Raw genomic sequence first — 27257 nt, 5'->3', positions numbered from 1 at the left:
GTGCAGATGTATAAGCTCTACAGTATTAGGCACAGGGAACTGGATGGTGCTCTTTTTGAATGTTTGAAGAATTGACCATTTTAAAGGTGAAGTTGATTGATTTAGGTGCTAAATATACTGTTCTTTCAGCACATAAACACACACAGGTTTCTGATACTTCTTGTTGTTTTGAAGAAACGGACATTTCTCAATACTGAGCCCACATAATAAAAAGGACTATATAATCTAACGTGGTCTTAAACCATGTTGGATTATGTTGAGGAAATATGATGGAGCCATTAAATCACAGCCTCACTTATGCACCGCCTTAAGTGCTCTGTGATTTACTTATTGCAGAAAGATGGAGGATTTTTTTCATCAGTTGTTTTCCACAAGGTAGCTGTGATAAAGTAAGTCCAATTAGGCATCCTCTAAAACTCTGTTGCATACTAATGCTGGCTGTCCCTCAGGATCTCTCCCCACAGCTGCTTTGGTAACAGACTTGAGGCTGATCAGCCAGAGGAAATACAGTCACCATGGCCACTCATTAATGCCTTACAGCCATCTTGACATTTGTAATGTCTATGGGAGGAGAGTATGATTGTGAGAGCAGAGAGGGTAAGGATCATAAGCTTCTTTTTTTTTTTTTTTTTTGTCAATAATTCAGCTCATACCCATTTGCAAGACCCTTTAAAAAGGGTGAGACTACAGAAGCTATATATATATATGAGAGAGAGAGAAAGAGAGAGAGAAACTGCTCACTGAGACCTGTTTGTGGTTGGAAATTAATCCAATTGAAGTGGACATTTGGAAAGGCTCAGATTTAACATTAAAGATGTTTATCACCTTCTAAAAGAAGCTGTAATACTTTGACCTAAACAACAGCAGCGGGGTTTTCCTTTTAAACAAACATGAATGTATTAGCGTTTCATAATTAACTTGGAACAGATATGGTGTTGGACTGTCGTACATTGATGTTTATAGTTATCAAAGCTACAATCTTTTTTGAAGACTAAAAGTAATTAAAAGTATGTGATGCTGAGATAACCAGGGTCTGTTGTGTCCTGTTTTTCCAGTTGTTGTTTTCTTATTTTGCTGAAGAAATTACACACCTAATACACATGAAAAGCACTCAAAAGATTAAAAAAACCCTAAATGTTCTTGAGACTTGAATAGCATATATATAAGGCCGAATTTAATCAGAAGCAAAATACAGAAATGATGATTCTAAATTGTTTTTTTTCCTACCATTTCCTCTTTTAAAACTTGTTTAATGGAAGACATTTTGTGATTTTCATTTTAACTTGACCAGTAATAAATGTATACATGTTAACTGTTAATGTATGTGGAGCCAATTCCAAGCAGACCAGCGTAGCACAACCCTGTTCAACCCCAGTTTGTTCCAGTTGATGCTTCCCAAAAGTTACAGACACATTATCTCAGCCTTGAAGTTAGTTTGTGCGGGTAAAAAATATCAAATCTCTCCAACGGATGATGCATTTGTGTGTAAATAAACCACATCATTTTCCTAACATAAGCTGTACTTTTAATTAAGATTTTCACTTCTCACTAATTACGGTTTATGTAACAAATCTCTTAACAAATATGCAGTCAAGAGAAATCTTGTAGGTATTTCACATGCGTTTTCAGAGGGTATTTAGAAAAGGCTCCTTTGAATAATCTGCACAAATAGATTGTGCTTGGATAATGGCTGTTTTTGTCCTACGTGATCAACAAACTGTTGCTGTAATTTCTGTCAATCCTTTTTTATATTCTGAACAACAGTAACAATTATAGTTGCATTTAGCTTTCTGTCATTTGTACCCCCTTCTCAGTTTCCTCACTCATGCTACAATCTGGTAATTTTGTTATCCTCCAAAGCTCATTTGTGTTTGCAAACAAGAGCTGAGAGGAGATACATAATAGGGTATCAGAAAGCAGTCAGATCCTACAGTTTTAATGCGGGCTTATTCTCAAAGTTATTCTTAAAAGTTATGTTACAGCTATCTGTTTTGTTTACTTGAGAAACCAGCAACAACGGCTCAACAAAAACACCAAGAATTTGTATTTTCTTTGGGAAAACAAAAGGTAATGTGTGTTTTGTCTTTGTCAAGCATCCAAGTCCCACAGAGTCGCTCATCTGCAGTATCAGAAACAAAGACTCCACTCTCTTCGCTTCGGGAGAGAGTTTCTTTGAATCAAGTCAACCATCCGAGATCAAACAATATTTACATGAATGTGTGTTCTGTTTTTTGGGCAGTTTTTACCTACAAGTCTTTTGTGTGGGATTTGCATATACTGCATCAGGGAGAAATGCTTTTATCTTTTCTTGAAAAATAAAAAGTAATTTGTGGTGGTGGGGGGTGTTCTGTACCGTTCAGGTTTAGTAAAACTGAATGTCATTGAGAGAGGAGGAGTTTGGTAGAGACGAATGACAGAGTTGGTGAAGAGGGACACTTGGAGTGAGAATGTGTTTGAGAAAGAAGGCGACAGATCGTGATGGAGGGTGGAGTAACAGGGTCGGCTAAGCAACCTTGGTGCAATTTGTCTTCATACAGCCGAGCCTTTGCAGCATCCTCCATGTCCAGCCTGTTTTCCCTGACAAGCTTGTTGCCTCCAGTGCAAGAGGTGATTTACCTTTCACCGTGTCACTGACAAACATCCCATTCTGGGAGCTGTACAGAGTAAATCAAAAGCCTGCACCTCTCCTTTAATCACTAATTACAGGTCGGACGGTAAAGGTTGACCCTTCCCAGAGGACTTAGTATATCCGGTCTCAAATCAGTCCAAAAAAGAGGAGACAAAGCCATTTCTTCTGCTGATAAATTTCTCACAGAAGTGCTGGACTGAACCTGCTCCAGCAGCTCAGACTCAAATCTCTGAGGAGTTTCTCATTCAGGTCGGATACTGGCCCTCGTTTCTTTCTTCCCTACCCTCCCTCCTCCACCCAGCTGTTAAGCTACGATGGAGCCCGCCTCACCGACAGTCTACCCACTTCCTTCTTTAAATTCTCAGTATAACTTCACACATTTCTATCCCCTAGGGATCAACGGCAAATGGAGTTTGTTGCTTCCAGCGCATTCCACAAGGATTAAGATACAAGGGGGCTGTAATTGAATGGTTAGGGAGGACGTTATTGAGGGAGATTTTTGTCAGCATATCTACCCACCACCACCTCAGCACCTCGAAGAGCGTCAAGTGGCTGCATGGTGTGTTGATCTGCTGGCTATATTATCAGTGTGAGGGGAGGAAGATCATGGTTTAGCCACGCGTGACTGATGGAGGGTCCACTTTCCTTAATTCTTCCCTGTTTCCATCGGAGCTTTTTAATTATATTTTATGCTTCTTGCTTTGATGTTGTCCTCATGTATTTCTTCTTACCTTAATGTGTTGCAGGAACTTGAGTATGATTTCTCACAGCCTGACTTTATTTGTTATGCCTGTTTTTTATATTTAAATCAATTATCCACACAACACAGTGTTTGCTTCCAAGCTCGTTACTATTAGTAGTGGTTTTAATTTTGAACACCTTTACAGTCTGCAGCAACTACATTAAATCTGAATGTTATTAAAGGTTGGGACAGTTTGGAAATATTTAACTCCAAAATCAAGAAACCAGAACCAACAAATTCCAAATATGTCAAGTCAACACTCTTTTAAGGAGAAAACAAAGCTGAACATGAAAATAAACATCCATTTAAATATGTAGTGCAGGCAGCACAACAGAACAGAAAGGGATAACTGTTTGCCATCCCATTGAGTCTGTGATGTTTTAGAATGAAAACGTCTCATGCTGTTTAGTTCATTTGGGTTTTGCCATTTGTCATTTTGGCATAATTTGTGCTTCAGTTGGGAAGTTTCAGTTTGTTTCATTGTGCTGGTTAGCAAATGTCAAACAGGGTTTGATCTTTGACAAATAGGGTTAGTCTGCAGTGTCCAAAATCAGGCTTTGTGCCATTCTCTGCTGTAGGTTGGCTCTCTGAGACAACAACTCTTCTCTTGGCCCTGAAAGAACCATTTTGTGGCTAAAGAAAAGATGCTTCCCTGTAACCACACAGGATGAAAAATAAACATTTCATGGTGATGGGTAAAAGTGAGGAGTTTTTGCTCTCAAATCTGTTTAATTTCCCCTCAGTGATTACTGTTTATTTTCATCCATGATAACTTTCTTATCACTCCCACTGACTGCTGTTGTCATGTCTTTATTACATACAAACAGCTCTTAATTGATCAATTACCTTCCATGAAATGACTTCTGTCACATTTCGACATCCACTGGGGAGACGTTCCAGTTGTTTCATTAAACTGGGTATTGCTGGATAATTCTAGATCAGAGAAAGTGGTTGGTTAGGTTCATGATGAGAGAAATAAACCTGCACCATTGGACACTTTATCATTGATTGATCATCTTTATTTAGACTTTATTCAAAGAAATGAAAGACTGATGGAAGCTGGGTTTTCATTTATTTTTATGTACAAGGTGATTTGGTAATAACAAGATGCAAAGAGCAAGTTTAATATGGGAGTGAATTTGAAGGTAACATGCATTTTTTTAACGAATACTGTACATGCTGCAGACGGTGCAAGGAGACTTATATATAACGCAATTTGATGAAACTGCCTGCCAATATACACCAGCTTCATGGAGCTCATAATGTTCAATTTTTGTCAACTCTGTCAGAGTGGTTGGCTCAACTCAGGTCATTTTTGAGGTGAACACTACTGGTGTACACTATGCAGTGACTCGGCTCCTTAGCATATTGTTTCCGTCATGTTTTCTGATAGGAGAAACACTTGATTACTTCTTTAATTGCTTTGGTTGAAGTTAAAAAACAATTCCAAGGCAGGTTTTACAGGAGTTACTACAGCCTTACGAATGGACACACGGCTGCATTAACATTCCACTAATAGTATAATGATCTGAGTTAACCTGGAGCTCTGGAACCAAGCATGTGTTTTCTCATGGCTCTTGTCTGATCTCACAGGATTGAGACAAGTGGACAAAACACAGCAAACGAGTGAGAAGGTTAAAAAAAAGCGTTCAGAGGCCATTGGTGTGAGGGCCACTGGAGTCATGCTGTAATTAAAGGTGCTCTCATAGTTACTCTCTTGGCCGTGGCAAGTGAGCTCTGCCTGTTGGACCTTCTCTTTCATTAGATTTTGTATTTCATGCCCTTAGGAGCAGAACAAATTGAGTCTCTGTTTCCTTTTGCTCCATTGCTCATTACCCAAGAGAAAGATTAAAAAGCATTCTCTCACAGACTGCATTGCATAATAACAAAGAATGGATGAGTGTACATTGTACTCACAGTCTCCTCAAAACACAAGACACACAAAAGGCGTTAACCAACCATAGCTGTGCTGACCTCTCACCAGCCCACCTTGGCTGGCTTTGTTGCAGTAATTGCTCTCGGTTTTTTGCTAAAGCTTTACCTTTTGAGGACATTTCGTCATCAAAGAAAAGGTTTAAAAACTTGGGGTTTTGCTGGAATTCTGAGGTTACTCTTGAAGGTTGAGGGTCGTTGCACCTCTCTGCCAACTTCTTTTGTTTCTTTCCCTTCCTTTCCATGTTGCTTTCATCAGAGAGGATGTAGTTCTGTGCTTTTACAACAGCACAGAGTGTGCGGTGTGTTTTAAAGTCTGGAACAGAACAGGGAACATGTTAAAAATACTCCAGCTTCAAGTTACAAAGCCACACGCTTCGGATGAGATTTCTGCAGTCAGCAGAAGAGCCGTGATCTTTCCTCCCAAATGTGTTGGCTTTCTTCTTTTAGCCAACAAAGAGGAACATAGTGGTGGACTCTGAATCCTCAGTGAGATACTGTCAAATATTTACAGAACATTATATTTTATGTCTTTAAAAAAAAAAAAAAAACTCCACCTCTGTGGCACAACTGAAGCTAATCGAGAGACTTATCACAGGGTTTATCCTTCTGAATTATGAGCTTCTTCACCTAAGATGGGGTCATTAAATTTTACATGTAATAGTAGTTGTGCCGGCAGGTTTGTAAAAGTTTTACTGCAAATAACTTTGCATGAAAGTCAACAAGGGAGTTGAACTGTTGCCACTGTGACTCAGCACTTTCCTTTGTCAAAAAAGTATGGATTTATCCATTTTCCATGGGGCAGTCTAACACTGACTTGTCTTCTTATCACCAGATGTGTACCAGCTCAACCTCCCAGATGACCAAAAAGTGAGCATCACAACAGTAAGAGTGGGTGAGACAGCTGTGTTGACCTGTGCCATCACGGGGGAGCAGAGGCCTCCTATACTGTGGAAGAGAAACCATCAATATCTGAACTCCTTGAACCTGGAAGACATCAATGTAAGAACTGACTGTCATTTCCGTCTCTATTGTATTGATTTAATATGAATATATGCATAATTGGGTATGAATATATGTAAAGCTCAAAGATATACAGCCATCGGGTCCAGTTTCAGGCCATGAAGTGTCACCAGTTTCAGAGCTGTCACATTTTTGCAACATTGTAAATGTTCTGATAATTTCATCCTATATTTCTTAGCATATATCCATTTTTTTTTTTTGGCAGTGTCTCATTGTCAGCATATTTATTTCACTGTTGGCTCTGGCTTTGTTTTGTAGGCCTGACGGTAAGCCAGGTTGTCAGTTTGTGTTCTTGGTGGCTGTGTTTAGAAACTGCTGGGAGGGACAGGCATTTCAGGCAGAGAAAGAAGATGAAGGGGGGTATAAAAGTAGGTCCTTCCTCCAGGGCTGAACCCTTTTCGTAACTTGGTGTGTGTTTCTGTTTGTTAGTCTATATGCATGGCCCCAGACAGCCTGTGTGTCACTTTCATCCACATCAAAAGAAGCAAGGATACTTACATGATGAGGTACAGAGGCAGCCCTTCTTTGCTTTACTCTTTTCCTCTTTGTGTGTCAGGACTGACCAAGATGAGTGCGATACTGCTGTGCATAATTAAGTCAACACTGTCGCAGTAGATAAAGGGAACCCAGTGAAGCCACTAATGTAACATTAAATGTTGATGACCCTTAAAATGAGTAAGAGGCACCCAGCTGTCACCAGTCATCCTTGGCACCATCAACTGGCTCTAAACTAGCGCGCTGGTTCTGGTTGTTGGTGATGTGTTACTCCCATAAAGAGCAGTGCCACCGCTGTGCATGTGACAGTAACAGCTTATTCAGTCATTTTCTATGATATAATATGTCCACTTTTAAACAGTTTGTGGGAAAAAGAGAAATTTCTGTTTGTGTTATGTCTTGAAAGTGCTCTGAACATCTTTTGGTAAATTTGAGTGAGGTCAACGAGGCTTTGATGCTTTGATTTTCCCATGGAACTGTTGTTGTGGCAGATTCAGAACTATTAGTTTTTGTTTCATCTTGATTTTGCCTGCAGACACATTAGCAGAGTGCGTTTCCGTGACCACGGGTGGTCTATGTCGGCACTTCACACAATCTTGTCTGTTACCCCTTTAAAATTATTTTTTTCCTGTCTACACAAAGTGATCCACAGTGGCCAAGTTTTAGTTGAGATCTTTTTTGTTTATTTGTTTTGGTTGATTTATCACAAAAAAGACATATTAAAGTTCAGCACTGTCGCCTCACAACAAGAAGGTTCCTGGTTTGAATTCCAGCAGGGGCCTTTCGCCTTTCTCTGGGGAGTTTGCATGTTCTCCACGTGCATGCTTGGGTACTTCCTCTCACCGTCCAAAAATATGCATGTCAGGTTAATTGATGAATCTAAATTGACCCTCGGATTGAGTGTGAGCGTGCATGGTTGTTGTCTCGTTTGTGTCTGTTGCCCTCTGATGGACTGCTGACCTGTCCCACCTGGCTCTCGCCAAATGGCAGCTGGGATACGCTTCAGCCCCCCCTTACAACCTTGAATTGGGCTAATTAGGTATAGAAAATTGATGGATGGATGGATATGTTCAATATATATTCTGTAAGTTGTTTTGATGCTTCTTCTAACAATTTATGTTTATGCTTTTAGTAGATGCTCTTATCCAAAGCAACTTACAAATGACAATATAACAGTGCAGCTAACATCAAAGCTAACAATGAGCTACATAGAAGGAAAACCACGAGTCAGGTTTTGTCAGAGGTGACAGGGGTGACAGTGTAGAGATAGAGTGCAGGCATAGAGGGAAGTACAGAAAGGGAGTGCAGTAGAGAGGGTGGGGCAGTACCCTTTATGCTAGGGTAGGAGATGCTCTCTGAAGTGCTGGGTCTTCAAGAGTTTCTTGAAGATAGACGGGGACGCTCCTGTTCTGGTAGCGCTCGGTAGGTCATTCCACCATCGTGGAACGACACATTAAGTGGAGTCCACTTGTGCCTAACTAAATGGCATACCCCTTACCATATGGTGTGTGTCAGAGGTCGAGAAAACTGTCTGTAGGTCTGCAAGATAAAATTGTATGAAAGCACAGATCTGAGGTATGATACAACAATAAAAGATAAAAGAATTCTGAATCATTTAAAGTGCCCAAAAGCAATGTGGTCTTTGCTAACCTAAAAAGCCTTTAACCACCCACAGACAGACATACGCGCATTGTTAAGAGATGAAGGGGCCCTGGTCAGGCAGGTAACCAACAAGTCAGAGTTCCTGTGATGAGACGGGAACACCTCACAGAGGAACAGCCATCACTGACCACCAGTGGTGTCAAAAGCACACACATTTGTTACTTAAGTAGAAGTATAGATACTGCAGTTTAAAAACACTCTGGTAAAAGTTGAAGTATCAACTTGACCTCTTTACTCAAGTAAAAGTGAAAAAGTAAGTGCTCCAAAACCTACTTAAAGTATAAAAGTATAAAGTAACCTTTAAATAAAAAAAAAATAAAATGTTTTTTTTTTTTTTTTAAACCCACACAAAAAGGTAGATGCCACTATATGAATTGCAAGCTTAATTTGAAAACTGATTAGTTCTACACGTGGGTGTGAGAGTTTGCATTGCATTTTCCACGAGTCATTTTTGCACCCGACTATTTCGAAAAATTCTTTGAGATAGGGCCAAGGATGAGGAAGGTCTTGTTGGTCTACGTCTCCCAAAACGCTCTGGCCTGTGTCCGACCTTTCAGACATTTCGCCATCTTTTTCTGAATTCGACATTGTGGCGTGGCATACACTTCGCGCAGCTTCGTGTTTGCAGTTTGTAGAACACCTGCTCGCTTCTGACGAATGACGATTTCCTTGTGTGTCAGCACAAATTTGACGAATAGCCTAACCGATGAGTGTTTGCGTTATATGATTCATCCAATTACACTCGTTCTCACTAGGTGTGGATGGCGCCACTGATCTGTATTGGATGGCGCACTGATCTGTATTGGATGGCGCACATGACGTGAAATACATAAACATTAAACTGAAGCCAAGAGTTAAAAAAAAAAAAAAAAAAAACTGAAGCCAAGAGTAACGAGGCTGTTTGTTTTGAAAATGTAAGGAATAGAAAGTACAGATACTTGTGTGAAAATGTAATGAGTAGAAGTCAGAAGTAGGCAGAAAAATAAGTAATGGAGTAAAGTACAGATACCTAAAAAGTGTACTTAAGTACAGTAACAAAGTATTTGTACTTCGTTACTTGACACCTCTGCTGACCACTGTGCCCTAAAGCCGAGTGAAGTGGTGTGCTGCACACAGGCCAATCCTCACTAAAAGGCACCTGCCCACCTGAACTATTCGGAGCATCACTGGAGACATCTGAAAATGACTGAATATATTTATATGTTTAAAAAAAGAATTCTTTAGCTGCTTTTTCATTGTGAAGAATTGTGTGAAAACCGATGAAAGGAATAAAGCATCAATTTTAAATCAAGTTTAAAATATAATGTGGAAAACTGAGTCTGAAGAACTAATAATGACTTTCAGTATAATTCTTTAAAGTGGTGGGATTGCTGGGATTTTGCATCAGTCATCATTTTCCGCATTATTGAGAGAGTTAAGAGAAGAGCAGGCAGCGTTGACACGCGAATCAAAGCCTGGCCTTTTGTGGTTTATAATCATCGTAGTCCAAGAGAAAGCGTCAAAACATGATGTCAGACCTGTAGCCAATGAGTTACACATCATCAAAATTAATTCAAGTAAGTTTGCATTTTAATTAAACCTGAACTACTTTGGTACCCCCAGGGTATTTTCAACACTTCTATTAAGTCTTGACATCTATATTTTACACTCTGTGCGTCTCTATGGTATATGCAGTATGTTGGGTTAAGGCCAGGGCAACTTCTTGAAGTGAGACTGAATGAAATTACAGTGGGGACTAATCTATCTCTTCTGACTGAGAGGACTTGATGTACTTTGTCCCTGAGGGTATACAACGGTTAGATTTGTTTTTATTTAGTTGTTGTTGGCACTTGAAGCAGCAGCCTCTGATACTGGACAGATTACCTGTGTAGCAGGTGTGGTAACTGTATACCACAAGCAAGTGATTCACAGTCTCCTGTGGTTCTGCTGTGCAAACCACACAGCACCAAGATGAGCTACCAGTGGACTGGATTTGTTTTTGTCTTTCAGACTTGTAGTCAATCATTGTCTGCACCTGGCACCAGCAAACCTGTTTGTAATTGCCTTGCAGACTACTTCTATATCATTTCTGGCTGTTAATATTTTTGAGGATCCACTACCAGCCTTAATTAGTCATATTTCTGTGAGTACACATGGGAGGTTTGCAGTCTAATCTCAGAGGCTTTCCCAGTTTAGAACATGGTTATTTTAGAAATATTTGTCCAGATCCAGATGTAGTGAACCGCATTTTAATCCCACTGGTGAGCCTGCATCCTTGAGTTCAATAGAGCCTCTCTACATTTTGACAAAGCAGCTTACTGTAATTCTGGGAAGCTGACAGTTGCTGGCTATTGCATCATCATACAAGGCTGTCAGTATTTCGTTGCTCCCTGAGCTGTCACACCGAAGGCACAGCTGTGCACTGTAAAGGCTCGTGTGTCCGTATACATTCATGTTTGCATCTCGGTACGGTGACTACAGCTGTGGCTCAGATGGTGCATGTGATTTTTCTTTGAAATTTTAAAAAAGATCGAAAATGAACTGGCGAACATGAAGTGACAGAGTATCAGGAGAAAAATGCTGAAGTTTAACAAAGCCTGTACCTGCTTTGGCAACAACATTTTTAAGATGAAGTAGAAAAAAGGGGGATTATTGAAAATAGAAAAATATGTTTTGAAGGCAAACTGCTATTTGATCAGCAGGAGATAAAACAGGATTTGGTCAAATCTGAGTTGAATCTGTTTTTGTTTTTTGTTTGTTTTTATCCATTATCTTGTCCTTGGGTGTTTTATTTCCCATGATGTGCAGTGGTTTTCACACCATTTCTGCAGCATGGAAACGTACCATCTGTAGATGTAAATGTTTGTGATAATATATATCATCTACATTCAGTTTTGATCATCTGAACCATAATTTGTATTTCCCTTGTGCAGTTCCAGGTGGATGATGGAATCATGCTATGCAGCAACATATTGCAAATAAAATGTAATACAAGGCCTTTTTTTCTTTTCCCTTGTATTTTCGATTTCAATCAAAATGTATTTGTTTTTTGTTCAATTAATCATGTGCTCTGAGAGCCTGGAACCATAATCATGTTCTCTACATGGATGCTGTACAAACTATAATCAGGCCTTGAATAGCATTGATTTTAATTTATCATCTAATCTTCTGATGATTATCTTCATTACCTGAATGCAATGAAACATCCATCAGTTTAATGTCATAGAAATTATTTGTTTTGTCTGACTCGAGCATTTCTAGAGTTGGGCTACAAGAAGACTAAAAACAAGTCAAGACTGGGTTGTTCTGACTGCCGGGTCGACCCTTCTGAGACCTCCCTTTGTCCAACCAATAATCCCAAAGATTTTCTATTAATACTTGAACTCAATCAAAAGCCAAGCAGTGTATTTTCAGTATTTTTCATTCAAGAAAAAATGGTACCTTAGCTAATGGTAGTTGATGCTTTAAGACTCTTTTAGAGGCCTTAATGTTGTGACTGCTGTAAACCTCTAATTGTCTGACTTCTGCTTTTCCCTCAACAGATCCCATCCCAGGTAGGGTGTCTTTTTTGTTTGTTTGTTTGTTTGTTTGTTTGTTTGTTTGCTTCAAAAGGCTGACATTGCATCACTCCATTGACTTTGTTCACAAAAAGCCCACAAAGCTAGCAAAGTGCCTGCACCAGATACATGGTGGCTCAATCCAAGTCAAATAACAGGTTGTAATCATCTTCTTTTCTTTTTTTTACTACAAGAGAACTTAGCAGTAGGAAAGTTACACTACTGAGTAAAAAAATGGATGATTATTTTATTTGATTTATTTATTTTTTTTAAATTTGCAAATTTTTATTGAGTTTTTGTTTTCCATACAGGTGAACAACCACAATTCCACATTTTTCACAATATCCTTCCGGTATTCAACAAACTATTGTGCCTACATTCTGTATCTGTATTGAAGCATTATAACCTTTCTTTCCTTTATGTACTTCAACCTGCCCTAACACTTTCAATTCCTGGCATTTACTGTTGGTTCTTCCAACCTGTCTCCTAATATTCCTATCTTCTCATTTAAATTTACCTGCAAACTAACTATATACAATCTGTAGCTATGTAAGGGTTCCTCCTGTCCCCAGGGTTTTATTCAACAAAATCTGACCTCAATGGTGAAACAAAGTCCAACCAATTTTTCAAGTAATTCTTAAATTTGCCAGATTCTAGTCTGATGGAAAATGCCAACCTTTCCATCATATAAATATTGTGCATTATGTCAACCCAATCTTCCCTTTTAGGCTCCTCTGCCTTCATCCATTTCCTAGTAATGGCTTTTTTGCTAGCCACCGTCATGATCCCAAACATATATTTATCAGCTGATCTTGACAACCTTTCCATCCCTCTTCCCATGTAAAGAGCATCAAATGTGAATGGCATGCTTATCCCCAAAACTATATCCATACCGTTCTTTACCTCCTGCCAGTATGGTCCGACATGTGAGCAGTCCCAAAACATATGGAAGTGACCAGCTCTTTCTTCTCCGCATCCCCTCCAACATCTTGTATCTTGGTATTTTCTTTGTGCTGGTGTAATAAAATATCTTACAGTATTCTTCCAGCCAAACTCCCTCCACGTGAGGGAACAAGTCCTTTTCCACTGTTGCCTACATATTTCCTCCCATTTCTCCTCTGAAAGCCTCCAACTAGCCTCTTTCTCCCATTTCCGTTTTATATATGCGGTATTATTACCCTTCAAATTTTCCAATCTTGTGTATAATTTAGATATTAATTTTTTTCCCACGTTTGATTCATTTGCTAAAATAAACATCTTGACTATCCCCAATTCCAACTCATCTATTTTTATCTTTTTTTTTAGTTCCTCTGTATAATTCCTCAGTTGCAAGTATCTGAAAAAAATCCTTATTATTCAGTCCATAATTGCTCTTTATATCCTTAAAACTTCGTATAGTATTTTTCTTTACTAACTCCCAAAATATCTTTGGACCCTTTTCCCTGTTACTAAAATATTTGTCCATTACATTAGGCTTGATGGATGATTCTTTTCTTTTTTTTCTTTATTTTTTTTTCTTTTTTTTATTTACAGTTTTGCACATATCACACATACATCACACACAAGGTGGACAGCGCTTGTCCACAAGACAGGGGAAAACAACAACCAAAAAAAAAAAAAAAGAACAAGACAAAGGGGAAAAAAGAAAATACATAAAAAAGAAAATACATAAAAAGTTCCTACCTATTTCGCAGAGAGGTTTAATTAGTAAGTTTTACTGTGTCTATGTACTTATGTACTAATGACCATGTAGACCTGAAATCCAGCTGCTTTAAGTGTTGTGTACTTATACTTTCTTCAATTGTTAAAAAGTCTATTATCTGATCCAGCCATTGTAAAAGAGTCGGTCCTGACTGAGATATCCAAGTAGTGAGTATACATTTTTTTGCAAAGTAACACAATATTGCAAAAACACATTTCTTTGCGTAAGGAAGCTCTATTCTTTTCTAAAGAAAGAGAGAAGATGACACCACCAGCTCGGCTTGAGACAGAATAAATACATGATCGACATCAGTTCTTCTTCATGTCAAAAACCTACACGTGCAGTGAGTTGTCCATATGATTCCCTACATGGTCAAGGTCCAAATCTAACCTTGCTTTTGCTGATCTGAGCATCTTGATGCTAACTTTGCTGTGGAAAGATTTTCTCTTTCAGAAATATTAACACAGGCTTTCTTCAGCTGTCCCTCCATACCAAAACATGAAGCTTGCACATGAACAAGCTTACATCATAACACCAAGTCTAAACAAAAACAGGAGAAAATAAAGTTCAAACATCTCATAAATGTTGGTGAACAAATGTTGTTTTGTGTGGACATGGATTAACCACCCACACAAATCATCATTGCCCAACAACATAAGAGTTACATTACACAACTGAGATGAACGAAGAGTTTTCATTTCTTTATGCCAGTTTTCAGTGCTGTTGGCAAAACAAATTAGATACTATTCACAGGTCACTGACAGAAATTACTGTGGCAGAAGTCTTGTAAACATAGGCGAATAGAATTTAAACTTGTATACTTAGAAGCAACTAGAGGTACAATAATACTACTTTACAACTAAGTAAACTGACCCTTTAATGTCAAAGAGCAGCCCGTTTTTAGTTAAACAACATCTCTAGCTTTTGATATTTTTTTTTGGTTGAAATCTTTCTTTGACAGACTTTTGTACACAATGGAGGGAATTTTTTCGCATGTTTTCCTCTGGCAAAGTTTCATGTTGGTGGGCGGGAAACTTCTTGAAAGTTCTTGCCATTCTTCTTGCCATTTTGTGAAATACCGGCGGAGGTTTGGCATCCCACGAGGTGAACCTTCAATGTCCTTTCAGAGGTGACCCAGCACTGGCAGCTTTATTAATTATAGTTTCTTGAGGGCTATGGCCTATTTGTAAGTCCACCTCTATTTGCCCTTGACTACCTTCCTTCTGAGCAGTCCTGCACTTGCCTGCCCTGACTGCAGAGAGCTGGGTGCTGCTGATAGCTAAGGTGAGAGTGGTGAGGTGAGCTGGAGGAATCATGTCGACAACCTCCGCAGCCACTCGTTCCACTCCTGAGTTTCATTTCTCCCCCGCATTCATTTTTCATTTAAGAAAGTGACACAATATGGTCTCAGCCCAAGGGGCCAAAACGTACCATCGATTTCCCCTCATATTGTGGAGCTCTGATGCTTCACTCATTCAGAGCTAGTAAGTTAGATCGGAGCTGACTGGGACCAACTGATAAACACACTGCCTGCTTGTAAACACAAGGCCGGATGTTCCCAGCTTGTCTAACGACCTTTAAGGGTAAGCTGAATGCCAAGTTGAAAGCTTGAAAAGCTGTGAACAGAGTTTATTTAGTGGTGGGAAAAAAAAGGAATTATCAGCAGAGACTTTTTTTTTTTTAATCTCACAAAAGCATGTTGTCTTGAATCGTGAGAAATGAGGAGCACATAGACAGACTCGGGCAATTTTTGGAGCAAAAGTTCACGCTTCTTAAAGATGTGTGAATGATTTTTAATGCATGGCATCAGTTAGGAATGAATGTTTTGGCATTTGGCCTTCATCAAGGTGGGACTGGTGAAACCCCCGACGAAGGCTGAATGCTCAAGCACGCTCGCACGTGAAAAGCTGCTGTGCATCACAAAGCATTGTTAGCACAGACAGTGATTTTGTTGCTAAGTGGTCTCAAAAGATTTATTCTGTTTATACTCACTTTATTTTATTTAGTTTGAGAAAAACTGCTGTGCATGACTCTCTTCCCTCAAATTACCAGAGCCAACTTTGGACTAAAACAGTAAATGAAACATGTCATTCTAATGTGGCAGAATGCATCATTCTGTTTAAAGAAGCTCCTGTCATCAGGGACACAGTTTTCATTACAGGATGTATTTCGTAGAGGGCATGTTTGTCTTGTTTAGGTAGTTGGTCTGTTTCAAACAAACCTCTGCATGAATGGCAGGACTAAGGTTTCCTGGCAGAAATATTGCACAAAGCGATGCACCGCCTCTGGCTTGGCTTGTTCCTGTAGTGCATCCTAAAACCAGCTCAAGTGTCCATTGACACTTTTGGTGATGGACACGGGGCAGCATTGGCACCCTGATGGGTCTGCACCTTTGCAGCCCAAATCACAACAAACTGCGATGCACAGTGTCTTCTGACACCTTTTTGTTGGAACCGATATTAACTTTTAGCAATTGTAGCTGCAGTAGTCCTTTTGGACAGGACAACAGCATCTGTTCCCCACCTTCATCAATCAGCCTTGGCCGCACATGACCCCGTCACTGGTTCTGCAGTTTTAGTTCCTTTGACCACCAACTTGATGCACAGAAAATTCACTTTCCATGAATATATTCTGCCCACTTCCTACGATGCCGGGTTCCTTTGTAATGAGATAATTAAGGTTTTAACTTCACCTGTCAGTAGTCTCAACTTGACTTCTTAACCCATCCATATGCACATTCATAAATATGCAGAAACATATATATTATTATATACATGATATACTGTATATTATATATAGATATACATATATATGTATGTGTATAAAAATTGGGATTAAAGAATATAGAATTAAACCAAGGCTCTACATGATTAAAAAACCTGCATACAATGTCTTGTGTTAATGACTTTTTATTGCATTGTCGTCTTAACAAGGTGGCGGCTGTTCATTCGTTGCCAGGCGATACACACCATCAATAGGCTCATTAGCTTTGGGGGCTTCTGTCTGTAATGCAGCATGAAAAATGTATTCTTCTGTTTGCTCTCCTCCTTTGTCTATTTTTTTGTGTGTTCACTGGCTTAATGATCACAACATGGCATGAATTCATCATGTTTTAGTTATCTCCATGATCGTGGAAAGGTTTTAAATAGGCCACATAGGAAATGTTTTGTGTATTTGTGCGACGACTGTTGTGACCAAAGGATAACAACTTCCCTTTTGCCTTTTTCAGGGGCATTGACATTTCAAATGAGCAGCAGGAGTTTAGCTTGTGTCTGAAGTGCTGTGTCAGTTTGTTTTTTGTAAAAGTTGGTAAACAGTGTAATTTCCACACTAATCAATTGTACACTCCGTCCAAGTCCATCGCTTTTGTTTGATTGGAAAAGTGACTCGAATCGGAAATCGATTATTCCTAATGGCAACTTTTGCCAGTAAGTTTTCTCAGTTGTTTTTGTGGGACTGAATGACTTTTTGTTTTAGCTTGATGGACAACTAATCCACAGTGTGCCTCTTCTGGTGACTTAGTTTTCATTTCCTTCTTCTAAAAGTTTTCCATCTGCACTCCACAGGCTTCTTGCGTTTTCCATTTTAAACTTTTCATTTGCAGCTCTTAATGTCATTAAACAGAACTGTCTTGCCCTCATATTGACTATTTGTCTTAGTGACCATGTTTCTCTCTTTTTTTTTTTTTTTTTTTTTTCCCTGTTTATCTGGTAGGATTTTGGGGATGATGGCTCATTGTACATCACCAAGGTGACCACAACCCACATGGGCAACTACACCTGTCATGCTGATGGATATGAGAAACTGTTTCAGACTCACATTCTTCAAGTGAATGGTAGGAGCCTCATACACACACTTATCACTTTTTTGTTATAATAATAATGTTGTCAATAACTGCTATAAGGTACCAGTTACTGTTGTAGAACTTCTATAACTGTGAAATGTGCTGTTTGGTTATATAACTACAGGAAACATAAAGGTTTGGTCACACCTGCAGCTGACTCTCTCAAAGCAGCTGCAAAACAACATAGCATCCTGAAAGTGCCCATAGTGTGGAATCTATAGAGGAATATCAGCTGAATCTGCAGCTCACCTTAGTTTTGTAGAGCTAAACTGTGAGTTTCTCAGTTTACTCTACCTGCGCACCACCAAGCAGCAGATGGATGCTGCTGGAGACTCCTCTGTGGGCCATTTAACAGCTGAAGATGCAGTTGTTTCATTTGGGAGCTGGTACATATCAAAAACAGAGCTAGAGGGAGAGTGAATACTGAATGATGAACAATGAATTTTGCAAGGTCATGATCCTCCATCTTGTAAGGCTCCAGGGTATCAGTTAGTGGCTGCACCGTAAATATGTGCACCGATCAGCTTCCTATTTATTTTGGAAGCTACTGGTGAGTTTTAGACGTTACAACAATCAACAAAGGCTTCTCCTGTTTAGCTCATTTGATTGGTTGACTTTGACAGACGGATGCTTCTCCCTGCTCTGTTGTTTCTGAGGAGGACTTCTCAAATGGTTTTGTGAAACAAACCAACCAGAGTCTCTTAAAACACAAATCCAAATTAAAATAGTGTTGCTCCATAGTTGCTGAGTTTGTAAGCTATATCTGTAAAAAAGCAATTGTTTGCCAACCATTTCACCACATACAGATAAAAGGTCATAATACTGTTAATTTGGGATATATTTGACCATTTTGGCTATTTTTCATAACATATTTAATTTACTGGTATTTAATGAATATTGTTATAACAAGGGAAGGATTTAGCAATTACATCTCTTAAATGGATAATGCCTTCTTTTTCAAGAGCTCAGAAACCATAATTATAAATGTTAGTTTTCTGTTTTTTGAGAATTCTTAGCAGGCAGTGACTGTCTGAAATCTGAAACGGTTGGACATCAACAAAGAATGAGCTTCTTCTTTGTGCTGTTTTGACAGCCTTGACTGCAGCTGTCTTCAGTTGATTGTTTGTGGGAATATCTGCCTCCAGTTTTGTTGTCAGTGAAATACAGTTGACTGACGCTATTGCAAAACATCAGAATATTCCCCCTTTTTTTATTTGGCCACTGCTAATGGAGGTGCATCAGTAGCTCCGTTGAATGAATGTTTTCAAGTGCAAATGTGTTTCACCTTCTTAATTAAGGGAGAACTAATGAGGGATAACCTACACCCATCCATGGAACAGCTATTGAATCCCATTACATTGGAGCCCATGAAAAAACAGGGTTCAACATACTGTATAAGAGAGTTGTAAAACCTAAACTATTTGATTATTTTGGATATGAATACCCCCCAAATTCAAGATAAGAGTCTGCATTTTTAGATCATATTGACTGTGTAATCGTTACATGAATGTTTTTGTAAACGGATAAACCTGGTCAGGTAAATGTGTGTCAGTGCTCTTTCTTCAGCCCTTAAATGGCCAAACACACCAGCTTTTAGAGGTTTTTCATATATATATTTGCTACTTTCACCTCACTAAATGACCAAAAGACTGAGTTTAAAGAATGTAGGCTAGATCTATTGCTGCCTCTGGAAGAATGTTGGTCACAGCCTTTTTCTTTTGTTTAACTTTGACTGTAACAAACACAGTCGGTCAACAAACATCTATTTCTCCGTGTTTCTTGAAATTGAAAATGGAGAAGTCAATACTATATCAGTTCACCTCTTCCCTTTTCTTTTATAACACTAACAAAACAGAACAGGGACTACAGCACTCATTCCACACAGTGTCCCATAGTCTGTACTTGCATACACTCAGCCTTTTTGAAGAGAAAAACTAAGTGACCACGCCTCAATTTAACACAGATGTCAGTTAAAACTTGACAAGTTTCACACGGCTTTCACTAATTGGTTTGGGAAAAGTCCAGATGGTGAACAAACCATGTGAATGCTGAAGTAGATGCAGAGTGTAGGGTGCAAAGGTGAAGTGGTGGAGCTTGAGTAAATGAGACACTTTTCTCTCTTTCCATCTTGGTTCTAATGAGCTGGACGTAAGTAAATCGTGGTGTAGAAACCTCGAAATCTTCATTACATTTGACAGACAGTTGGTTCATTATCATTCTTCCAAAAGATTATTCTGGGGTTAATTGCTCTGATATACAAACCTTATACCCAGCTTTGTGTATATAGAAACAGGGTGAATCTTGTGAGACTGATGACTTTAAGTTGTAATTAATATTGTAACTTTTACATGACCTTTTTACTGAAGACTTGAGTTTAAAATTCTTAGTGTGGGTGAAGTCTCGAGGGACCCACTATCGCCCTGCCATGCTAAGATTTTCTGCAACTCAATTAAGAAACAGCTGAAATAGGGTAATCCTGGAAAAGTGGATTCTGAGTTCTGTCCATCGATATGAAGCCACAAAGGAATGACAAGATACACACCAATCAGGCGTAACTTTATGACCTCTGACAGGTGAAGGGAGAGGCATTGATTATCTCGTTACATTGGCACTTGGCAGTGGATGGGATATTAGCCAGCGAGTGAACAGTTGATGTGTTGGAAAAAGGAAAAAAATAAATGGGAATATGTGAAGATGTGATTGACTTTGACAAGGGCCTATTATGAAGGCTGGGTAATAGCATCTCTACAGCTGCGGCTTCAGTAGGATGCTCCTGGTTTGCAGTGGTCAGAGCTACAGCTGAGCGATATGGTCCAAAAATGATAACTTGGTATTTTTAAACTGAATGCCAGTGCACAGCATTTAATCAGTATTTTTTTCAAAAATAGAACAAAGAGTGTTTGCGTTGTACGTGCTGTAAACCGATCAGCAGTTGTTGCTGCTCTCCTCCTATATCTGCTCTGATTTATTGTATTTATACTGTCAATATAATTTGGTTCCTAATAAAGCCGTCCATGATTCCACTTCTGCGATCAGACAGCGACTGAAATTCCCCTGCTTTACGACTACGTGTTAACAAGCAATAGCTGATTTTACAAATGTATCGCCTGGTTTTAAAGAAGAAAAATATTTGACAACATCTTTGTTTTGATTTTGGTTTTACTTTCATGTAAAATGAGTGTGAAAATGTGAGGTCACACTCAGAATCACAGTCCGGCAGCCGTTCCGTGGGGCAGACGGAGGTGAAGGAGAAAAAGTGAGTGCTTGTGCTCTCTGAGCTGTGCTGGTGACACTGGTTAATTGAATTTAGCCAGTTTGTCCAGCACAATGCTACATGTAATGCTAGTATCTTTTGGAAAAAGTAAAATATGGATGGAATTGGTAATTGGGAGAATTTGTGAGGGAGTCTGCAGCTCACAGAGGGTTGGGCTGTGCTGTGCAGAAATTTACAGGGAAGACGGCATCAGCATACATCAGTATAAACAGCAGTCTGATTTGATATCTTCTGTAAAAAAAAAAAAAATCAATAAAAATACTGAAATAAATTAAGGTCAGGTTGCCCATTTTGATCTTGGAGCAATTAAAGAGAGTGGCCTGGTCTGATGAATCATATTTTCTTTTACATTAAGTGCACATAATGTACCTTGGCGCTTTGTGCAGAATAATGCACCCTAATACACAAACAAAGGTTTGAGAAACTAAAGAAACTAAGCGGAGGTGCTGACTTGGTCTCCAAATACTCCCCATTAACTTAAAGAATCTGCTACTGACAGCTTGATGCCAGAAATCGCAGCAAACCTGCGGAGGTTTACCTGCGACTCCATGAGTCAGGGCTGTTTTTCTGCCAAAGGGTAACCCACTCAAAATTAGGCAGGTGGTCATGATGTTATTGTTGATTGTTGTACAGTTTGAGTTTCACTCTGAGGAAGCTAGTAATGTAAGGAAATTTACATGAAATCTCTGGTCAAAATATCTCTCTTGTGTAGTTTTGACCAGCTATCACTGAAAACCAGCGTCCCTTTATTTTCTCGCTGATCTTTACAAAGTTAGCTGTGATGCCATCCTCTGTCTGCGCCATTATCACCAGGATGTTAATTTTGTTGTGATTACTTGTGATTGTGAAGTACAGTTGTTTCATTTATTGTGTCCATTTGATTCTCAGAGCTACCGTCTTAACTTGTCTTTTTTAGTTGTGTAGTCTGAGTTTTAAAGCTCCAGCAGGGTGGGTATGAGCTTGAGGTTAGCTTTTTGTGGCCATGAAACGTGGGGCCCTTTAGTGCGTATCCTTGTTCATAAAAACGACCATCCTGACATGAAATAGTGCATTTCTAGTGGGGAAAGGGCAGAAGCAGAGGTGGAGCCATACTAATCAGAGTTATCACTGTCCCAGCTCAGTAACCAAAAGCCCTTATTAAAGCCAGACTGTTTCTTTTACGATATTCGCTCATTTTGTGGATACAAAGCTCTCGAGCTCGTGCTGCTGTGCTGTAGTTTTCTTTCTGTAGTACCAGAGGGTTTACAACAGGTCACTGAGATAAGTAAAGAGAAAGAGTCTGAGTCTCAGCTGTGTGAAAGTGTGCAGAGCTGTGGATTTGGAGTTCCTGGTTGGGTTGTAGAAAAGTGTTGAAAGAACACTGGTAACAACAAACACTCAAGGCAGTTGTTTGGGAGGCCCAAGCTGCTTGACCCCTATATATATGTGGGGTGTATCGTGCTATTGGCTGTGCATGAGCCGCCTATAATATTATGTTGGACAGTCTGGGGAGAGATTTCAAACCTACAGATAAACCTTTCTTACAACAGTTTGGTAATATTAATCTGGTCTTGTTTGATTATTTTTGTTTCTTTCCTGTATTAATAACACTTGATACAAATGGATATAAAATGAGCAATTAAGTGTAGCATTTGATTTCAATTACTTGCATCATGCTCTAGTTATATTAATTAAAGTACTATCTAAGATATCATAAGCTCTCGTTATGGAAAACACACACTTACTAAAAAGTGTATTTATATTGTTTTCTGCAACAGTCTCTGAGGACCTCATTTCTCTCATTTCGATTTTATTATGTAGATTTTTTTTTGTTATAAATGATAAATCAAACTGAAAACATAAAATGATTTAAGTCTAACCGTGTTCCCTGAGGTGCCATTATCCTTCATAATTTCTGTCTGAGATCTTTCTTATAACCCCTCCAGCTGTTTTATTCTTTTCACTTTTGTTTTACACTTGAAAAATACTTTTTCCAAAAGCTTTATGAAATACGTGCCAGACACGAAATCCATGCTGGATTACTCCCACATCTCCATGGGAGCGTAATCACAACTGAGGGGGAAAGCTTTCATCACGGTGTGTGTGTTTGAGTGATTGTCGTCAGTATTTCACAGAGGTGTATGAAGCGTTGCCTTGAATACTGTAGATGTGCTATGGCTTGTGTGTTTTTTTGAGTTTTTATCATTCACAGTACTTTGTAAGTTCTCACAAACAGATGGTTATGACTGGCATGTTTAGTTTTTCTTATGAAGTTTGATACGATTGAAGCATAGAGACAAGTCTTCCTGGACTAGTTGGCAATCTCTGTCATGTGATGGGTGAATGGGTCTCCTACTATGGTGTTTGTGTGCACACTTGCTCTTCTTCTAGAGTGCCATGGCAGACAGGATTCTTGCCGAGTGATTGACGACTGGCTTGGGATCTTTATGATGGAGCTGTCAGCCCTGCTGTGTCACATTCTCCTGGCAGTGGCTCTCCTGACACACTCAGAAACACATCAGAATGCAACTTCTCTCACATCTTGTCTGAATCAAGTTTTCAGTGGGAAAAAAAATAGCGCCTGGCTTCCTTTTTTCATTTTCACGACTGTCTAAGCAAAGACAATTTTTTTTTTTTTTTCCACACAGGAACTGAAAATCAGCACCTGCACAGTAACTAAGGTATTTTCAGTTTTTTTTTTCCCTGTTGAGGTTTCATGAGGAACAAGCATTTTATTGCTGTCTAAGCAAAAATAAAGGCTAGTGTACAGAATCAACTATTTTGCTTGAAGAGATCAGTGGTATTTGCTGAATCAGGCTTTCAGTAGAAACAATCATTAGCACACACACACACTTCATAACTGGAAAATCTTCAGCTGGAGTTGTGCTCTCACAACATGTTAAACACTGAAAAGAGCACAGGAGAGAAAAAAAAAAGACTATGCTACGGTAATCGCTCAGATTTGCTACACTCCAGAATGGTGGATTATGTTCCCATATGGCTGTTATTGTGTAGGTATCAATACCATATACATATTTAGATGCTTTCACAATACCACCAGGGCGTGGAAAGCAGCGTGTTGGCAGAAAATATTATGAAGCAGCAACCGTTAAGCAAACACTTGGTTGTAAATGCTTCAGAGGATCTGCCACTGCATTCACACATGAGCGCACCTGCTGATTTTCCAGACTTCTGTTCTCACATGCAGTCCATCTGAAACATATCTGAAAAATGTGCAAAAGGCTTAAGGGGCTGCATTGATCGGGACAGATCAGATCGCATCTGATTCCCATTGAACTATCATGCACCATTGTTTATTTCTCTAACTGTTACACTAGTCTACTCTATTACTGGGTGGTTTCTTATTTCTTCTTCTTAAGCCTTTGAGTTGGATGTTTACAGGACCAGCTTGTGGTGGGATACATGTGTATGCGTTTCAGGCTACAGCAATCTTACTTCTCATGATCGCTGGGTGGGATGGTGTTGGAAGCTCCCAAAATGAATTTTACATTTGTTTTGCAGCTTCACTTTGCTCGTGTTACTTGCCGTGGAAAATTAATAGAAATTCCACTTCTTCCATGTAACTGATCTCCAGTCACACTTAGAATAATCCAGGCTGGTTTGCTCCTCCACATCAGGTAACCATATGGTTACACACCACATCTCAGCATTTATTTGCAGAGCACTGACATCGTAGGAGGTGTGCATTTAGATTGTGTTTGTAGTAACGCTTTCCTTTTCCAGAAGAATGTGATTTAGATCTGGTGTATTGATTGATTTATTTATTTATTTATTTATTTTTACATCCTCTTCCCACTTCTAATGATAGGAGGGAGATGAGTTCTGATCAGCAGCTCCGCAGTTTAATGCCGCTCCACATCCATGGCATCCTTTAAAGGAGAACTCCGGGGCATTTGAAGCGCATTTCCATTGCTAGAGGTTGTCAAATACTGACGGTAGGACACAGACAGGTGCAAATCTGCGCTCCCTGTGTGGAGATCGCTCTGTTCGCTCAGCCTGTCACGCGAGGCTAATACGTGGTGGCTAGGGGCAAGCGCTAACCCTTGCACGTAAAACAGCAACTTGCACACTGCAGAAACGTCACACCACTTTATGAACCATCCGACAATAAAGTCACAAGCCTTACCATCAAAACCATATGCATGGTTCTCACATTACTGGCATGGGGACGTTACAAAACAACTTTATAAACAGCATGTCACTTACCTCTTGTCGGTATGCTCGCGCATGTGAAAGCCCAAAAGAGTCAATGGACGATAATCCCAAATACAAAGCAATTATCTTCTCTAGAAAAACTGCGTTCAAGTATTTAAAACATTAAAACAATATTACTGGGCATGTATTGTTGTAATGTTTTAAATACTTGAAAGCAGTTTTTCTAGAGAAGATAATTGTTTTGTATATGGGATTATCGTCCATCGACTCTTTTGGGCTTTCACATGCGCGAGTGTACAACTAACCGGTGAGTTACATGCTGTTAATAAAGTTGTTTTGTAACGTCCCCATGCCAGTAATGTGAGAACCATGCATATGGTTTTGATGGTAAGGCTTGTGACTTTATTGTCGGATGGTTTATAAAGTGGTGTGACGTTTCTGCAGTGTGCAAGTTGTTGTTTTACGTGGAAGGGTTAGCGCTTGCCCCTAGCCACCACGTATTAGCCTCGCATGACAGGCTGAGCGAACAGCGCGATCTCCACACAGGGAGCGCCGATTTGCACCTCTCTGTGTCCTACCGTCAGTATTTGACAACCTCTAGCAATGGAAATGCGCTTCAAATGCCCCGGAGTTCCCCTTTAACCAGCCTAATCAGAAATAAACTCCTGTAACCTCAGAAATATCACATCATGCACACCTGTAGGGCTGGAACGATTCCTTGAGTAACTCGATTCCAAAAATAGTCGACGAAATTATTATCTGCTTCAATGTGTCATTTAATTTCTACACATGTTTGTAGCAAGCTTGGAGAAAAATATCTAAAGTTTGGGTTTTAAGCTTACCACACTAGCACAGCGTCAATACTACAGTAGAAAGCAGCTGGTTCACATATCGAATCCACTGAGCAGAACAAACACTAAGGGGAACATTTCATGTTAGCATTTTAATGTAAATCAGTCGGCTTGTTAGGTTGAAAAAGACACTGATAGGAAACATAAATAAGCTGCAGCTTGGGCTCGGCAGCAGAGCCTTTTTTCATTTTTGTCCTGTATTTTCTCCAAAAAGCATTTTAATGTTTATTATGTTGGACAAATAGTCACTAATTTCCAATGAAATGTCACTAGAACTAACCAGCTCTTTGCTATTGAAGTATATTTACTTAAATGTACTACTAGGGGTCTGTTCTTGTAACACAGTTCACTACTTTATATACAGATAAATGGAAAATAAAAAATGTTGCATCTTTTGAAAAAATGTATCAACAGGTTTTTCACTTCTTCAACAGATTGTAGTGCCTAATTGATATTATGGAAATGGTAAACATACATACATCATCAGCCTAAATGAGTAATCACTTTGAAACTATATAGCTGCTCATTTGTCTCTGCATCCTGTTCTCAGTTGTTTGGTTTGACGTTTCTGTATGTTTTGACATTTATTTTACATTCTGTGTTGTGACAGAAAACGCTGGGAAAAACATTAGTCTCCGAACCAGTAACTGAACTGTGAGCATGTATTATACTGTACGTTCAGCAGTTATATTTATTTTAGTTTTAATAGTTTCCTCCATTAATGTAGCTCATAAAAAAAAAACACTTGCTTTCTAAGTAATTGCTTCTTGTTGCAAACAGTGCGTATCCTAAACGAACAATTATCCCAGTTCTCCTGATAATATCAGCTAAATTTGTTCTAGGCTCAATTACACGCATTAACTATAACTTTAATTTTTCTTTAATGCCTCTATTCAACATTTTACTTTTCTTTTTTTTATAATTGATTAAACTGGCTTCTACATTTCCTATCTTTAATTCTGACATTGGGAGAATTAAATAATTCAGGACACTGCATCGACCTATCAGAGACCACTTGGAACTCCAGTAGCATTAATAGACATGTACAGCAGCACAGAATGGACTTTCTCTCCCTCATACACTTTTAAAGGGAATTCACTGACATGAGCTTTTTTTCAAATAATGGTCCTTTGACTAAGGAATGACCTTTATTGAGTTCTTGGGGCAGCCAGTGGGATTTACAGGAACATTGATAGAACTTTGCTCCTCCTACACGAGTTTCTGCCCTCCATCCCTCCTGTCTCCCCTGAGTGTCAGCATTGCCCTGTAAATGACAGCAGTCACATTATCACAGTGGGGATAACTAATAATAGATGGGTAATTCAACAGGGATATTTGGCTGGAAAATCTATAAGCAGTAACACAATGTCCCCTCGTTCTGACAGAGCCCACTGGATAAGGGACTTCCACAC

The 27257-nt window shown here is 39.2% G+C and overlaps 1 protein-coding gene across 1 annotated transcript in view; it reads left to right on the top strand.

The window, feature by feature from the left end:
* The window catches only part of fstl5 (follistatin-like 5), a 198956-nt gene that overhangs the window by 129835 nt on the left and 41864 nt on the right, over window positions 1–27257 (top strand). The window contains exons 7-8 of the mRNA XM_075481902.1: window positions 6139–6305; window positions 17436–17556. Coding sequence (XP_075338017.1) covers window positions 6139–6305; window positions 17436–17556 — 288 coding nt within the window. The remainder of the gene's footprint in view (window positions 1–6138; window positions 6306–17435; window positions 17557–27257) is intronic.

Source organism: Odontesthes bonariensis, chromosome 13 (assembly GCF_027942865.1).
Source record: "Odontesthes bonariensis isolate fOdoBon6 chromosome 13, fOdoBon6.hap1, whole genome shotgun sequence".
NCBI lineage: Eukaryota > Metazoa > Chordata > Actinopteri > Atheriniformes > Atherinopsidae > Odontesthes > Odontesthes bonariensis.
This window is presented reverse-complemented; position numbering and strand designations above follow the sequence as displayed.